Source organism: Limulus polyphemus, unplaced genomic scaffold (assembly GCF_000517525.1).
Source record: "Limulus polyphemus unplaced genomic scaffold, Limulus_polyphemus-2.1.2 Scaffold691, whole genome shotgun sequence".
Lineage (NCBI taxonomy): Eukaryota > Metazoa > Arthropoda > Merostomata > Xiphosura > Limulidae > Limulus > Limulus polyphemus.
Window position 1 is genome coordinate 357,391 of NW_013666301.1, and position 19,046 is coordinate 376,436.

The following is a 19,046-nucleotide window of genomic DNA, read 5'->3' on the forward strand; positions in this document are numbered from 1 at the left end:
TGAGCTACACGTTCCACAAGTGAGTTACAATTTATAATGGTGCAGATAGTAGTTAAACATGGTTCAAAGGGCAATAAAACAATAAAATTTAATTATAAATAGATGTATAATATTATGAACTTAGAGCTACTTAGGATAAACAAATGTAGTTTCATGTTACAATTTGAAGCCATACTAGAAAGAAAAAAAGGTTAATTTAGGTTTATTTTGATTTTTTTTGGTGGTTACGAGGTCGGTTGAATTGACCGATCCCATTTTGAGATAGGGTAGAGAAAATAACGTATAAACTATAAAATTTTAGTGAAAAAAAAACGTTTTAAATGCATTTAGGAGGTTTTAGGGATTACACAAAGGAAATTTGAGATTTTTGAGATGATGAAAAGTGTTTATAATTTTAACATGAAAATTACTTTGCACACAAACTTTTGAAAACAAATACTCAATATATTAGTGGACAATTCTTTATTTTATTTTATTTAAAATAATTCACTAAAAAAATATGAGTTTTTGTGTGTGAAAGACTTGTAATATTAACTTAAAGACTGCCAAATTTTGTGATGATATACATTCTATATTGAGAATCATAAGTATTAAATCTATAAATACTTTAAACGAGTACAAAAGGTCACATGGTCGGTCAAATTGACCAAGCCCATATTGAGAGAGTTAAGTATTAGAGACTCAAATACCATATTTGCCCAAATATAATATACACCCAATTTTGAAAGGTTAAATTGAAGAAAATTGGTTTTTTTACACATCAGTTGTACAAAATATTTTGAATAGTTTCCAAATACAGTAAACAACTATTGATCTATTAAACATTTTTGGAAATCTTTCATTGAAATGTTTTTACATGTCAATTTTACAAAATTTATTAAAAAGTTTATATGTGGTAATACAATAAGCTAATCAGTCATCTTCATCCTCTTCTGATTCCCAGAGCATGTCATCATCTGTCCCATCCATTGCGTTGGATATGCAATATTTTTTGAAATCTTTAATGATATTTGGTGGTAACTTCTAGCCAATTCCCTAACAAAACTGAATGTGTGCAAATATAATAGACAGTCAATTTTTTTAGGAGGTATTTAAAGGAAAAAAGTGTGCATTATATACAGGCAAATATGGTAGTCAAAATTTATCCTATTTGCAAATTGAAATAATGTACTGTAAAATAGATATTTTGCTTACAAGTTAAAAGAGCAGTCATGATAATTTCTTAGAGGTATTTTCTGCAGATACGTGTGAATTATCTGTTTAAAACAAATTGTTTGTCAAGTAATATGTTTAGGCATAACAACATTAAGTACTTCTATGAACAGTGAGTGTAGTGTGTCAGATCGTAAGGAGTATAAAGCATTCGTGTATGTGGTTCTTACAGAATCATGTGCTGTCATGCTTTACAAGCTGCTACAGGATAGGTGGCAAGTATAAAGCATTCGTGTATGTGGTTCTTACAGAATCATGTGCTGTCATGCTTCACAAGCTGCTACAGGATAGGTGGCAAGTATAAAGCATTCGTGTATGTGGTTCTTACAGAATCATGTGCTGCCATGCTTCACAATAAGCTGGTACAGGATAGGTGGCATGGCATTCTTCTCACTGACTTTCACTGCATGATAGAAAACCCATGAATTCATGTAGTTTGTTCTTGCTTTCCTGGAGTTATACTTAATTTGTATTAGGAAACAAATCATTGAACCTTGACCTGAAATTCTCTGCACAATTTGAAAAACATCAATACTTAAAGGAAAACACATTTTTTGCTCCATTAGTTGAGTAAAAACCTCAATTTCCCAAAAATGTTTCCTCATCAAAATATTATAAAAGATGTATTACTATAACTTAAAATATTATTTGCATTTTTAATGTGGACTTAACTTTTCAGTTATTCTTTAAGTTTAGAACTAGTACTTCTATGAGAAGACTTTGAAAATGAAGAATTCTGATCAACTCAGTTAGGCTACCCTTGACAAAGCTTTATATGTGCAATTTGGTTTTAGTGGACTTGTACAACAGGTTCTTTAATTGTGATTGTATATCTAATTTGGTGTTTGACATTTTAGTAGTTATTTGCTACTGTGTTTAGAGTTTAAGAAAAGAAGGCTTCTAATTATTTTATTGTTCATCGAATCACTTTCTGGATGTAGAAAATAGATAAGTGAAAATATGTTTCATTGAACATTTAGAATATACAGTTTTCAATTCATAATATGTTCTCAGTGATGCATTTTTTATTAGTACCTTTGGCATTATTGTTTGAAGTGTTACTCGTTAAAATATGCCCTTGATTAAACTTTTGATGGCCAGATTAGTTAAGAGCCTGTGATAAAATTTAGGAGCTCATGTGTGCCGTTTTAATTAAACTATTCTGTATACCTGAACTCAGCAGAAATTAATCAAACTTAAGAAGGAAATAGTGGTGAAACTGTGATATCTAACATGTAAATACTTTCCAGTTTATATTAAATTGGCTTATTTACTCAGTTCAAGTAAGAAGTTGGAAAATTTTCTTTTCTGCAGACTGTCAATGAATCAGCATCATTAAGAGAAAGAATAGAATTTTTGCAGGAAGCTTCGGTTATGAAGTAAGTACAATCTCTTACTTATGAATGAACAATTATTAAACAACTGTTTAAAAATCTATTTAAAATCAAAGATAATTGAAGTGAATACACTGAAAACATTATATCTTGACTTACATTGTCATGCTTAAGTGATTAAACTGGGTGCGAGAGGGTAATACATAATATTTCTCATCAATGGTATTATCATTGATAATTTTTTTTTTAAAGGTTGTTGTTATCACATATGTTTCAAAGATTGAATCAAACTCCAAGATATTTGTTGAATAGGTTTATTATGAAGTTAATTGGTCTGTTCTACCATCCACAACTCAGAAACTAATAATCAGAGAGGTGTAATATTTGGTGTTTGTGGTAGCAAGATGAAAGGATATTCCAGTATCAAAAGTAAACCTTACCATGAGATGCTATAGCGCAATTTTATACCAGTGACTTATAAAAACAGCATCAAATATGTCTAAACTTTTTCTGTTTATCCCTGAACATTAGAATTGTTTGTATAAAGTATTATTACAGCCACAGTACCCTATGAGGAAGGGTCGGTCACTATGTAGTTGTGCATACTCCAATTCTAAATGTGCTAAGTCTATCTTAATGAAATCTGGCAAACTTTTAGTAAAATGACAAGGATGTTGTACACAAAAATGTCAGATTTTGTAATAAAGTGCTTTTAACTAAAGATGTGTATGTGAATTTATGAAACCTTTACTGAGTCAATCTGACTGAAAGATGATTTTCATGCTAAGAAAAAAAAAACACCTTTCAGTTTTCATATTTCATTTGAAATTTAATGAATATAGAAAAATAATTTTCATTAAAACTTTATTATTTCTTATATTCTATACCCTAATTCTAACTATTGAAATCATCAACTTCTGGTGCACATTTCTTAATTACCTTGTCAAAGAATGAGGTTTCAAGAGCACAAAAGAGTAAGGGGAGTTATTGTGCATGGAGTTGTGTTGCAGGGTTCTACTACATGATTAAATAATCATGCATACAGTGGTGCAAATTCACATGAGGTGGGAGCTTTGACAAGCCCGTTCCCTTGGCTATGGTTTCGCTACATTCACATTCATGTGAAGAAGACAGCTAAACTGTGTGTGGAGGTATCTCTCAGAAATACATCTTCTGGTATATTCTATTGAAGAAACAGTGGTTGTACCAAGTCTACCTTTTTTGGTGAGCAAGTGGTTAAGGGAATATTGTCATGTTATCATTCCTACACTTTGGAGAAGAGGAATTTTAAGTTAAACATTCTTCATGCAAGATGGTTTTCTACCCTATGCTGTGAAGATTGAATAATCAGCAGAGATTTTTCAAATACGTAACCAGCATAGTCTCCAGATCTTACACTTGTTGAGTGGTTGGTTATGTGGCCATATGAAGTCTTTAATATACTGTGACTTGCCCAGTTCCTTGTTATGCCTGAAACATATCCTTCTACACCAAATAAAGTAACTACTGTTAAAAGCTATACAGTATCATTCAGCTGTGTGTATCATGTTCCCTCATGAATGAAAGCAGCATCGAACATGAATTGAACATTATTAAAATGTTGGCTGTGCAAACTTTGCAATCATTGTCCTCTGGTAACAATTATTTTTGGTGTTGGAGTTGTCTTTTTACACCCTCTGATTAGTTCATCTACCAAATATTATAGCTCTGTTTTGATTAATTCTTTAATTGTGGACTTGAAATAGATGAACTAACTTTACAATAACCTGTACTTCTTAGTAATTTTTGTGTGTGGAGAAATAACTTAATGCATAGCTTACATTTATTACTACATAATGTTTTGTAACTTCTTTTGCTAGACATGTTATCCAGGTCTTCATTGAACTATTTGTTTTATTATAATGTAATATTTGAATTAAATATTTTAACCTGAAAAGTTTTTACTAATAGACATCTTGCCTTGAAAATTACTTAATGATAAAGAACGAACAAGCACGTGTCCCAAAAATGTCCTCATAAAATAATATCAAAGAAAAGATAATGAAAGTCTTTTAGATTATGACCTCTTGCCCACATTGTCTGTCATACAGCATCTAAATATTGTCATGTTTTTTCCACAAATATTGAATATAATGGATCACTATGTCTTTACTAAGATCATTCAACTGCCACCATGTTGTAAAGCTATTGGGTGTTGTGTCCAAAGGCCACCCCACTTTAGTCATCATGGAGCTTATGACTAATGGAGATTTGAAAAGTTACTTGCGTGCTCATCGGCCTGACAATGAGGTGAAGGAAACTGATTTTAATATACTAGTTTTTGATAGAATTTTATCGTAGTATTATGTATGTATGTGTGTATGGTGAGGTCAGTGACTATAAACTTAATAATATGAATTTTTAGGATTTGACTATTCATCAAAATGTATTAAAATAAGTTGTAAGCTAAGCACTGTTAAATGACAAATATACCAGATTCATGTTTTCAAAGTAGAGGATATTTGTTGATATAAAACCATGTCTTAATACTTGGTAATTATTTTAAGAAGTATTTCATTGAAAGTAATGGTGAATGCTGGCCTTGAGTAAATCTATGATTTCACTCCAACATTTCTATGCAATGAAATTTTAAATTTCAGCACCAAATTCTCATCAAGTTACCTTTCATCCATTGAAGTTAAATATTAGTAATATGATGGATATATGTTTAAATTTAAACTGAGCTAGATGAATGCAATCCATCTCAAAGCAAAAAATTGCAGCAATGATTTGAAAGAACTATAGAAAATAAACTTTAGTTATTTTGCCATACGCTAGAAAATCTAAAAACTTCAGTGTTACAATTTGTTCAATAAAAAATTATTTTATTCTATCCAGCAAAATTTTTAAATTTCAAATTTTGATTTTCAATTTATTTCAGCATGCTCCTAACAACATCATTTGTGTTTGAGAACTACCTGAATTTTTTCTGAGCATAAAATGGGACTTGTATCCCTATATATTGGTTGCTTGGGGCTTTATGGTGCAAAGCAGCTAGGCTATTCTGTGACAAACAACCATTAAAAATACAAAAATAAATAAAACAATAAAAAGTAAAAACAAGGTAAAAGCTAAACAGTGCCCAAAAATCAGGTAAAAAATTAAAGAGAATGAAAAAAGGCCAATGGCCTGCAAAAATCTAAAAATACAAACAAGCTGGACAGTGTCACAATTGCCAATGGTGATGCCCCTCACATTCGTAATGACAGCATTAAAGTAAAATGTGAGCAGTTGAGACTTGAGTGTCACAAAGACCACACATTGGTGGATCAGTCCCACATAAGAGAAAACAATGAGTAAAAAAACATGTGACCAATGGGTAGCCCAGACACAACTTCCTTCCTCTGATCTCCGTAGGAAAACCCTCTACAAGGAATGTCATAATATCTTTTAATAAAATAGCTCTAATTTGTCCTTATAACTTGAATACGATTACACTTTTATTAATTTCTACCCAATCACTACTTCTCAACCTCAGTTGTCATGCTGTTGTGTAACTACCATTATTTGAGCCTCACGAAGTCATAGGCTGCTGGTCTAAACACATTATAAAAGCTCTTTTTTTTCCATTTGTTTGAACAGTTAATGCAATAATGCTTTCATTTCAGTAGCGATCTGGGTATAAACTGGAACAAAGTGATAAAAGCTTAGCTTGATGATATTTGGCTAGAATAAAAGGTGCCTGTGAACAACTTTCACTGTAATTACCATCTTGATTAGTTTTAATTGTTGCAAAAAAGCTTGCTTTATAATTTTATACTTCATTTGAATAATGATGTTGATGTATTATAGAAAAACAAGTACTTTAATTTAGAAACAAATTTAAAAGGGATTAACATTTACTACATATATTAAAACTTCTGGTTAACAATTAAAAAATAGGCTTCTTATAATTGTTGCATTATAAAAAGCTATTTTTATTGTTTGCCCATTATTGTAAACACAATGAAACTGTGTGCCCTAATTTTTGAATGAAAACAAAGCTTGAGTTTACAATTCTACGAAAGTTTTCAAAGAATATAGGAGACATAAAATTCAGTAATTAAATCTGCAACAAAGGTAAACATTTTTAGTTGTTTCTTAACAAAGGCATATCACAATATCAATGTTTTTAAGTTCAGAACTGATAATTCATACAAGTATCATGCATATATAAATAAGATATTTGCAGAAACTACATAATATGTAGAAAGAAATTCTGAAGTCTCAAACTATTTCATCTAGTAATTTTTTTTTACAGTTCAGTTTAATAAACTATACAACTGGTACATAAAATCAATACACCTAGTTCTCAAAGACTTTACATTTTTATTTTATACATTAGAATATTTTAGCTTACAAAACCTTACTTATATTTTTCGTGTATAGTGTTTTGGTTGCTTTTTACCCACCACAGTGAACTTGTGTTCATATAAAATATGAAGAATATCTAGTATTGATGCTACTAATTTATCGTTTCTTTTATTAATGCAGTTACCTGTTTGTTACAAGGAAATTCAAGTTCGGGTTGAGTCAGTTCTTGATCTAAAAGTCTAGAGATATCTTTCTCATGTTTGTTGCACATGTGAGATTTTCAAGATAGTTTTATTGGTAGGAACATTATGTAACACATCCTGCTGGTTTCAAGGTTGAATGGAACACATTTGACAAGTCTGTACTAGAGAAGTTCATATAAACCACATTATGTTTTGAGGTCTTCACATTAGCGTAAGTTATTGTCTGGAAAACATTAAAAGAAAATTGGTAAGGCATGCTATTCAAACCATGAGACCCAATTGATGGAGTCAAATATTTCTTGTACCACATTATATGATTCCTCAACATGGACCACCACAACTTCTTTCTTACAGTGTTGTTGTTGGGCTAAGGATTCTTCTACAGTAGGTGTTTGTGATAAATTCAGCAATAAGTGATCAGCACGCACTTCACTTGTTTTCAAAATAATATATATATATTTGGAACAAGTTAAACATTTTAATCATTGTCTGGAAAACTAATAGGAAATGTTTTCAAAATAATATATATATATCTTCAGAAGAAGTTAAATGTATGTACAACAAATTCTTTACACTATAGATATTATAGGCATATCATAGACACTATATCTATAGTCTCTTCTTGTCAAAAGTACACTTAGGCCTATTCATTTACTTTAGAATTTCAGTTGACAAGCCAAACTATCTTCTCTCTTAGTATTACTATTGTACTAGTACTCTTTGTGTGATTTACTTACAATTGTGGTGCGAGTTACCGTAATCGTTTGGTCCTTCTTTCTTCAAAATATCCTCTGTTCCTCTTTTCAAAGTGAACTCAGGCTGATTCAATTACTTTAGAACCACGCTTTGATGGATTAAATTATTTTTCTTATCTCCTTTTCTACTGTTAGTCTTACTCTAATATATTAAACATTAGGCCTATCACTTCTATAGTAGTTAACTTCACACTAAACTTTTCCTTGCCTGTAACTTTACTCTCTTCTGCTATTGTCTGTGTGCTGTTTCCACTTGTTCACACTATTTATATGTTTATTACTTAATCGTCTGTCCACCTTCTAGAAATCTATTCTTGACATTAATGTATTGCACAGAATGTTCAATAGCTTCAACATCAATGACTTATAAACACAACTTCCTACAATCGTCTGCTTTTAACTCTTATTATAACAAAAACTAAACACTAATAAAATATTCACTCACAAAAATAAATTGATCAATAACAGACAAACAAAACAGTCTTTTTTTTATCATAACAACTTCTATGTATACAGAAGAAACTAGGTTAATTGCTTTGTCTACACCTTCTTCTTTCAAGCTACTTAGGGCAAGTTGAGAGAAAGGAGACGAATTTCTCTGAACTCTTACAGATGCCATGCCCACTTTCTATGCATAGAATTCAGATTTATCTGCCAATTTTACTTGGTTGAACTAGATGTTTATAACCAATAGAAAGACCACATTTTAGATATGATCTCCCAATACCTATTTTAAAATTGGCATAAAGAATTCCATAGAGAACTAGTTAAATCACTCTTAGCATTGTTTCTGACCTAGAAGAACATTAGTTAGATAGACAGTTGCATTGTATTTAGGTTTTTGTTTTATATTTTACTTAATTATGTGTTATTTATGTTTTAAAATGCATATTTGAAAGGTTTAATAATTTTTTTATATAAGGCACAACCGCCTCAGTTCACAAAGGCTAGTGTAATGAGTGAACACCACCACATTCTGCCAAGCGCTAAAGCTTCTCTGCTCACACTACAGTAATATTGGCCGAGGACACCAGTTGACATGTGTTGCGATAAATAACAATACTAAAGGACAGGAAATGATAATAGAACATTAAAATAAATTATGTGTGAAAATGGAAAGACATACAGTTAAGAATATAACTAAACAAAGATGTTTTAATATTATCTGACGAAATATTAAAAGGTATTTACATTTTTCCTATGTTTTAATGTTAAACGTTTATTGTACTATACTGTAATATAAGTTGATAATAATAGCTACAGTTACGCCGTAGAGAAAGTGAAAATAAATATATATATAAACATTTACCTTAAATTGAAAAACTTTTGATATTCATTTAGGAGGTTCTATTCAAATGACATTTGAAAACTATAAGATGGAAAAAGTATTTTTATACTTATGATGTTTTGTTAGTTATGCGAGATGCTACTTGGATATATACCTATAAACTTAGAGATAACCTTTGCTGGAAATGTACACGTGGTCATTCAGTTCTATTTGAAATGTGTAATTCATCCAAAAATGAAGACATTTCATGGCTGTGTCTTAACCAGATGAGACTCACATACGAATTTTTCTTGATACATGTACTCCCATGATCTTTCACACTATGAGATCTCAGGAACATGTAGGTTAGCATTAATTATTAAACATACCATTGATGTTTTGAGCTCATACAGAAAAAGCAATTAGCAACCATGTCAGCTTGTTGCAAAAGTGAACCTGTTTGAAAATTTTACCAATAACTACCAGCTGTTAGATATGGAAAGAGAATAAAATGCATAGACTGTGAGAAAGAGCTGTAGGGTCCTATGGCTCAAATGAAGCAATATTTAACATGTAAAAATCAAGATGTGATCATTGAAGCTGGTGATGATAGTGAAGAAACTGATTCACATAAACGACCCTCAACTTCACAGACAAAAATTTTAAATCCACCGGCAGTTAAAAAACAAATCCCATCAATCAAAACTGGATTCACATTAATTTGAAACATTGAGATGAAGAAATCTCAAGTTTCATTTTATAACCAACACCTCATATTTGGTTTGTAGAACATCCAAATTTGTTTGAATGGTATCAGAGTTGAGTCTAGGTTATAAGCCCCCAAATTGAAATGAAATAGAAAATAAATTGCATGATATTATGTATAACAAAGAATGCTCTAAACTAATAGAAGCCCTTCAAGGAAAAACAGTCCGGATGGCTGGAGCAATATTCACTATGATCCAATTGTTTGCACTTCTTTCACTAGCAGTTGTGGGGAGTGATACGTAAATGCCAAAGTTGACAATGCTGAGTACCTTAGTTAACTGGCCAAATCCTCGACAGAAGACCACATTTAAAGGAAAAGTGGGAAGTGTTGTTACTGATAACGTGGAAAATGTATAAAAAGATGAGACAAATATTAGAAGAAGAATAGCCTGTTACATATGAATATCATGCTACCACACCCGACTAAGAGAATGGTGTCTGCATATTGAAAGGTTGAGGTACTTATTCACTGTTAAGTCTTTGACAGTTGTTTTTATGATTTATACTGGGAAGCAGAATGAAATGTCAAACAAAATCTGTTGATGAATGCTACAGAAGCTAAAACTGACTAGATATATAAAATGGAACTTTATGATCAACAGTAAAAAAATTAAAGTCTAAGATGAAAGAGCATATTTCTATAGTTCTTTTATTGTTTCATAACAATGTATCGACATTTAACAAACTAAAAGTGGTCACTATTTAAAAAGTTTATATCAAGTTTTGTGTAATTGGGTTAAGTATTTTCACAGTGAGAATGAAAAAGAACAGGAGCTATTAGTAATAACCCTCCAATCCTCAAACTGTTAAATCATTTTATATATTCATTAGTTTTAAACATGTTAGAGATGAGTAGTTGAAATGTGTATTTATTAACAATCTTTTTCCTTAATCCATGTTGCCAAAGTAGCATGCTTAATTAGGTCTGATAATTATTGTGCAAAGTCATCTTAAAAGTCAAAGTCACTCGGTCACTGAAAACATTGAAAAACATTAGTTATAGGCTTTGTTTATAAATACCCAAACAAGCATTTATTCAAAGATGTCAAACAGATTGTTGTATTACTTGTTAGATTATATTAAATCATAGATCATATATCATATTTGTGCATGTAGGTGAAGATCATTTTTAGTCATTGATCCAGTAGAAGAAAAAATTATCAAAATATGTTTATTTATTTCACATATTTGTGAAATGCCACCAACCTTCAGTGCAGTTGAGTGTTTATTTCAAGTAATTATAGTCAGGGATTTATAGTTACTAGTTAAGTTTACCATCAATTTATTACGTATATTAGATCTTTGGTCCAGTTAAGTTTTTTATATGTACGTGTTTGTCTACAGGAGAACCCTGGAAAACAACCTCCTACTTTGAGACAGTTTCTTTGGATGGCTGTTGAAATTGCAGATGGCATGGCATATCTTTCTGCCAAGAAGTTTGTTCATCGTGACTTGGCTGCAAGAAATTGTATGGTTGGTGAAGATATGACTGTGAAAATTGGAGATTTTGGAATGACTCGAGACATCTATGAAACAGATTATTACAGAAAGGGTGGCAAAGGACTTCTTCCTGTTCGTTGGATGGCTCCAGAGTCTTTAAAAGATGGAGTATTTACTAGCCAGTCAGATGTTTGGTATGCTTCTGGTGGCATTAATGTACATTTTGTAGTATTTTTCTGTTATTCAAGACAGGTTATATTAAATATTATACATCACACAATGCATAATTAGTTAGTTTCATATTTTTGACCTATATAATGTTTAGTGTTTGCTTTTATAAATTAGTCCATTCATATTTATTGTAGGTCATATGGAGTTGTCCTGTGGGAAATGGCAACTTTAGCTTCGCAGCCGTATCGGGGATTGTCTAACGAGCAGGTGGTTAACTATGTTGTCAACCGAGGAGTAATGGAGATGCCCGAGTACTGTCCTAAAAAACTGTATGTTTTATTTGCTCCTATAACCAAAAGAATTTTAACTAAAATTTATTTGATCTCTTCATTACATTTGTGAACATTTTTTGTAATATTCATGTTGTACTTTGAAACAAAAGTACTTAGTATAGTTTTTCAAAACCAAAATTTTACTTTATTTTTTTCTCATTAATAGATATGACCTAATGAGACTATGTTGGTATTTCAATCCCAAAGCAAGGCCAACGTTTTTCGAATTGATTGAAATGTTGCTTCCTGATGTGCCTGACAGCTTTTGGAATGTATCTTATTACTTCTCGCAACGTCCTGAAGTTATAACCCATGAAAACGAAGATACAACACTCTCTACACCCCTGAAGTCTGCAGACAACACTGAGAATCATAGTCAAGATGAAATTGACCAGTCCAGTGGAGAAGGGGGTGTTAGATTCTTTCCAAGTGCTACATACATCCCAGAGAGTACTCATCTCATAAACTGTTCTTGTTCAGATTGTAAAGAACATCAATCTCCTCTGAATGGGGGTATTAGGGGTGTTGAAGACAGCAAGCATCTTGCTATTTACTCCCCAGAGGACAGCAAAGGTATGTCTATTGCATCATCAGATGGTAGCAGTGGAAGCAAAGTGAGCACAGCCTCCAATGGTCATGTTCCCGTTCTTGAGGGAAAAATATCCAAATGCTAATGCCAGTCACTTGAGAAAAGTCTAGAGTGGCTAACTTGAGAGTTAAAACTGTGATGTAATTAACTTGGCTACCAATACACTTTTTTAATTAAATTTCTGTTTCAAAGTGCATCACAGCTTTTACGTCTTTCCCCAGTTAAATTTCCTTGTCAGTAGCAAGTTATTCTATGTCTTGTATATGTGGCAGTTGGCTCCAGTAACATAATCATACACTTTATTGCCTAACTCTTTAAGCATTAGTGATTCACATCTTGTTAGGAGAAGAATATTTTATTTCTATAGATAGTAAACACCATAGATAAAAAGTTAAGTCTTTCTTGTTATACACAAAAACATTTCTTTAGTGTGTACAAACAAATACATCAGGAGTCTGTTCTTTACCATTTGTGCATTAAGTAATTGATGGTCAATGTACAAAATATCCAGTTTAGTACAAGCTTTCATTTTGTAATATTCATTTCACACTATAAGTTGTGCAGTTCCTAGTCAACTGATAACTCTTAGTCTTATAACTAAAATTAATAACTTTCATACCAATTTGTTAATCTGATATTGACAGTTTTAAATTTCTGAATATTTTTGTTTAAAATATCAGTGTATATTACTTGACATTTTTTTGTTCTTAATACTGGTCACACTTTGCCACTTTCATTTAGTGCATATCTGTTGGTAGAAGAAGCCTCGAGGAATATTTATTTTCTCTAGTTAACAAGTGATTTTTCTCTGCATTATTGAATGATTTTTTTTAACTGTGTTTTTATTTTCTGCTTTTATGGCTATGTTTATAAAAGGTTCAACTTTACACTGATTTAGAGGTAGTTTTACACAGAGATCAGATTCTGTAGTTTTTAATAAGCTGCATCAGCTCATGCTGCTTGCTGTTATTAAGCAAGGTAAATAGGAGTAGTTGTATAATTGTTTTGTTATTAAAAATAATTACTCTAAAATGAAGTACAAAATATTTAGTATAAATATATGTCTCACTACTATTCACTCTTTGGACACAATTAAACATGTGTGTTAGGTTTTTTACCAGCCATTCTAGACCACATTGTGCTCAACTTAACCATAAAATTTTATCCATGTCCTTAAAGATTAAAGTCGAAAAAGATTTTCATAAACATCATAAAATAGCATTTATGACATTTTCTTAAGGTTGTGATAATTAGTGAATTGATTTTAACTACATGCATAACAGTTTTTGACCTTCACTAACACCTTTTTTTTAATCACCAGCTGAGAAAGTTATTTTGGTGTCATGATAATCTTTGCTTTTCTCAAAATAAAGATCTGGAGTTTGGTGAAAATATTTTAAGTGTTAAAGGTTAAAAATCTAGGTTGCTTTAGACTCAAAACTTAAAGGTATGTAGCATGAAAAGTAAACTTTTTTCACGTTCACTTTTGAATATTTTGGTATTATTTAAAAATTTGCTTTGAGGCAACGATATTAATATTAAGTATATGTATATATTTTTTAATTTACTGTTCCTTTTTACCAGTTATTTTGTAGACTAAGACATGTTCAGTAATACTAAAAATTATATTTACTAGCATAAAATACCTGCACTCATCTGTGGGTTTCAAATGGCCTTTTATGATTCACAGAAGCTGACTGTACCAAACAAGATCCTCCATTATTCCCAATTACTTCTATAGCTACCCCAGGAAGGCATACCCTCAAAAAACCCTCATAAGGACATCCAGCCATGGTACCCAAGCACATTTTCCATGTTTGATTGTTCCTGATGAGTGGGTGACCTTCAGGTCAAATTCTTCCCCCTCCCTTCATACCATCTATGCCTTTTAAATGAGGAAACCCCTGTTTGTAAGAGAGACATAAAATTACAAAACATACATACTTCCTCTCCCACTTATAGCTATTACTTGAAGCCAGGGTTTCTTCCTTTGTCCATCTAAGCATTGGTCTGATTTTTCCTTGCTTGCTCCAGTTTTTTCCACTTAATTGCCCTTGACGATATTTGTTTCATGACACTCCATCTACATCAGTGTGCAGTCTATCCTGGTACTGTATAAAAGCACCTCATTCACATAATGTTAACACTTTTTCTCGACAAAGCATTCACTAACAGGTTTCTCTGTACTAGTACTAAAATCCTTGGAGATTCTTTGTACATTTTCATAATAATAATTAAAAAAGTTGATATGTGGTATAAATTCACATCTTTCCTATCCCACCTATGACATCTAGCATTGCACAACATCGGGGGGGGGGGGGGGTCACTCCTGGTTGAGACTGTCAGTGAGATAGAGACGTATATTCAGTTCAATGGTGTTTTTCCAAGGGGCTCTGAGGCTCCTAATGCAGGCAATCCTGGACATTGCTAACCGCCATGGTTGTTGGAACTACATGATTTAGCCTACCACTGTCAGGTGGACATATATTTCGACTCAACTACTACATCTGCTTCTTGAAATTATAAGTTCTAAGGTGGAGTTGGTATTTCACCTCAATAGATTAATGTCCCCTGGTTGAACAGAGGTATGTCTATGGGCTTACAACTTTAACATCCAACGTTGTTTTCCTAACATTAAACCTTGTTGGAAGACTCTCAGAATCTACAACTTCATTACTGATGAGCTGGAACCATTGGTAGCATGCTCATTGGTGCAATTGTCAGCTTCTACATTCATCCCTGTTATCATTGGCATCTTGACTTTTATTGGCACTTACAGGGGATCATAGTTCCACACCTTTTCAAGAGTCCCGACATCAACCTCTTGATACATTGGTACCCAGAATACATTTTGTCCATATCCTTGGGTTCCATTGCTTGGTTGGAATGCCGCTGGTAGTGTCAGGGATTATTATATGCCTTAGGGGTCTGTGGGGGCTTGGCTCTGAGAATTTCTAGACATGGGGTAACCTTACCCTCAGAACCATGGGTACTGCAGGTCCTTGAGTTGGAATTAGTTGTGCGGTTGACATCTTCAACTCCATTATCCACCCAACCTGTAGGGTTTCTGTCTTTTGCAAATCCTCTGATTGATTTTGGAATTTAGATCTGTGGCTATCAGAGTCTGCTATAGAGGGAGTGTCGTGCTAGTTCTTCCGGTTTTTTATTCCTGTCAGTTGTTGGGTCTAAGAGATAGGAGATGGATGTCCAGCCTCATGTATATCAATTCATAAATTCGTCCAGATTCACAAGTGATTCACTCCTAAGTAGGAGTTGGGTTTTTTACTATGATTGTGGATGTCGAAGTTTGATTTAGTCGGCTCCTATCTGCATATTTCAATAATGGAGGTATCCCACCACTTTCAGTGTGTTTCGTGCACAAGGATCAGGTACTGCAGTTCAGGATTCATACTTTTGGATATCTTTATTACCCATTCAAGCTGTCTCCAACCATTATTAGTCTCAAAGTAGGTAATTCCGAATGAGGAATGGTCCCATCTTGGATCCTTGGTTGAACACAGTTTTTCCACATCCTCCCCATAATTCCAGGGGCAAGCAAAATTTACCTAGCCAACACGGTTGGGGAGTGAAGATGAATGTTCATAATTCCAGACCGGATGAGTTCTGTTTTCTTTGGTTGTGTAAGGCATATTCAATCCCGTCATTCTGAGCATCAGGTGTTGCCTTTCATGCTTCTTCAGGTGGAGGAGAAAATTTATCCATTTTGTGATTCTGGTGGCTCAGAATACATCACTCTATGGCTACAGATTGGTATCTACTCTTAAGTGCATATATATATATATATATATATAACGTTGCAGTCCAGTTTCCTTAGCCAACAACGTGCATTAAAGGACCCTTTAATTCCAACCCCAAGTAGTGGAACATTGGCTGTCTGGTTGGGGCTGGTCTATAGTGATGATCACTCATGTACAATTCCACCTACAATGCAGGAATTAAGTTTAGAGTGAAGAACATACTTGTTCTGAATGTAGTGTGATTCCCCAACTAGGGAGTCAATCTTCTATTGACAGACTCATTATTTATGTAGAAGCTTTTTGTATGGATAGGATAGTGCCTTCACTGGCCCCTTCACTTTCTCAATGTGGAATTCTAGCTATAAGTGGGAGTGGATGTATGAATGTTTTGGAAATTAACATTTTCCTAAATGTGTCCCGTCGTATCATAGCCAATCAGAACATGCCAATTGATCAAAGCAAATGCCTTTTCTTAACCAAGTTTATCAAAGATCAGATGCAGCCTGATGGTACGATGATGCTGACTTGTTCCTGTGACTAAGGAAGCATTGGGACCAAATTGTTGTGTTCTGTGTAGGGCCAACAACAGAACATCAGTGTCATGTGGATAAAGATGAATTTGAAGACCTTTACTTGCATCTTCAACAGCAGGGAAGATTATAAGAGTATCAGCTTCTTCCTGGTTCCCTCTTGAAATTGTTCATTGTTCACCATGACATTCTTTCTTGTAGCAGTCATCAAGTTCTCCATTTTGCTTTTGTCAGTCAACTGTGTTGATAAGTACAGGGTAAGTAAGTCCTTGATGCTGTTGCTTGCTAGAAAAGACTTCTGGTCTTTTATGGGAGTTAAGTCTTCAACAACGTAAAACTTTAATCCCTTTGAGTTTTCTCTACGTCTTTCCCTGGTTCCGTCTTTTAAGGATAAAACATTTGTGTAATTGTCAAACACGATCCTTACTTATTGATATCCTCTGGCTATACTGTCAGTTAGTTGAACATATGCTTCACCAAAGTCTTGACATGTCCTGAAGTTCCTGACAGATAGGAGTTCATGTACTACAGCCATTCCATCAACAACCAGACGTTGGTACATCATGACTTTTGTCCATATTCTGAGATGTCTTGGTATTGTTGCTGTCATCCTGTACAATATTTTCCAGGAGATGGATGACCTGGCTCTTGTCATTTGTTGGATGAATGGTTTCATCTGGTTGCATGAATGTTCTGCTTGTGAAAGTAAACTTGTGGAGTTCAATAACATCTTCTAGGTCAACATCGTCATGAGCTGATCTTGTTATGATCAATAGTTGAGCAAACAGAGATGTGCTTGCCTTCAAAGTGAGAAGTTCTGATCCAACCTTCACCTTCATATCCTTTTCAGAAGCATTCCAAGTCAAGAGTTTGACTTTATACATCTTGTCCCAATGGTTTTGATTTCCAGGAAGGCACTTTTCCACATGTTTTTTGTATACAACTTGGCCAATCTGTTCCACTGACTAAATACCTTGTTGAATGTTCGCAGAAATGATTTTCTTGGACATGAGCTTGAATATATGACCATTCGATGTTTTTGTCCCTTCATTATGCATCTAGTGGAACTAGCAAACAGATTGCATGTAGACAAAGTGGTTTTCAGCGTAGATATTGCTTGCTCTTGCCAATCAATTTTTGCCTGATAGAGGCAGTGATGTTCTGAAGACCTATCACTGTTAGCAATTGCAATCAAATACTTAGCTTCAACAGCAAGGAGTGCCTGTTCTGGTGCATTAAGATAATATTTAAATAATATCTTTGGGTATGAAGTAATTCCCGAGATCCCTTCTTGTCCTTTGGTCACCTTGTTCATGTGTTGCATTGCATGGTCTACACCAATGCGTGTAAACAGTATGTTGTTGCTTGTATTGACTGTGAATTCCCCGTTCATGAAATCTTGCCAAATTTGTGGATCTGAACTTTGAAGGTCATGCATTTGTGCAATGTAATCGGGGATGTTCTGTGCATACTCAAATCGGTTGTAGCTGAAAAAGTAGACACAGAGCTTCTCCATTGCTGCAAGGTAAAGAAGCCAGTTTCCTTCTTGAGTAATCATCTGAAATTGTAGAAGGGTGACCACCTGTCTCATGTACATGCAAATATATTTAAACATTGGATCTTTGTTGTTGCTCTCTTCATAAGCTTTAAGTTGGACTTATATATTCAAGGATTACAGCTCAGTCATGAATGTCTGATGTGCTTCTCTCACGTCTTTCTTATTCTTGCATGCATTCGTCAGCTGTACAACACTGGTCTCCATTGATTGTTTAAGAAGTGGTCAATCATGCAAAAATGCATTGAAGTATAGATCAAACAGTGCTTGAAGAGTGATTTGATGAGCCTTGATGGCCATGTTGAGGTGATAGCCATTAAGAATCTAGATCACTGTCACACTGCTGTACAAATCTGCTTCTTGCCATGCCTGGTCTATTCCACTTCCTTCAATAGCACTTCCCAAACGTAGCAGTGCACCTGTGTGGAAGGAACCTGGGCAGAACACCCATCTGTTCTTGTACTGACAATCAAGACATTCAAGCTTCAAAACATTTTTGTAGACCCATATCCAGTGTAACTGCAAACTTGTTGTATCCTTGCGACACTAGGTTGTTTAAGCATGACAACTGATTTATTGCTGTGAGCAGTGTTGCCCATTCTGAAGCTGTATGCAGACCAAACATGGATTCCTTGTATGTGACCTGGCTGTTGATTTTGGGCTTCATTTGTATGATGGTCTTCACTAGATCCAGAAACAGAGAGGTGCTGGTAACTGAGCTGTGAGAGCTGAGCTTTATTGAAGAATTGAGCCACCATCCGAACTAAATCATGTTTCTTTGGTAAGTGGAATTTTTCATC

At 33.6% G+C, this 19,046-nt stretch overlaps 1 protein-coding gene across 1 annotated transcript in view; it reads left to right on the top strand.

Moving 5' to 3' along the window:
- The window catches only part of LOC106459994 (insulin receptor-like), a 136,441-nt gene that overhangs the window by 111,987 nt on the left and 5,408 nt on the right, over positions 1-19,046 (top strand). Inside the window, exons 22-26 of the mRNA XM_013919674.2 lie at positions 2,527-2,591; positions 4,703-4,835; positions 11,216-11,505; positions 11,677-11,811; positions 11,981-12,387. Of these exons, the coding sequence (XP_013775128.2) occupies positions 2,527-2,591; positions 4,703-4,835; positions 11,216-11,505; positions 11,677-11,811; positions 11,981-12,387 (1,030 nt within the window). The remainder of the gene's footprint in view (positions 1-2,526; positions 2,592-4,702; positions 4,836-11,215; positions 11,506-11,676; positions 11,812-11,980; positions 12,388-19,046) is intronic.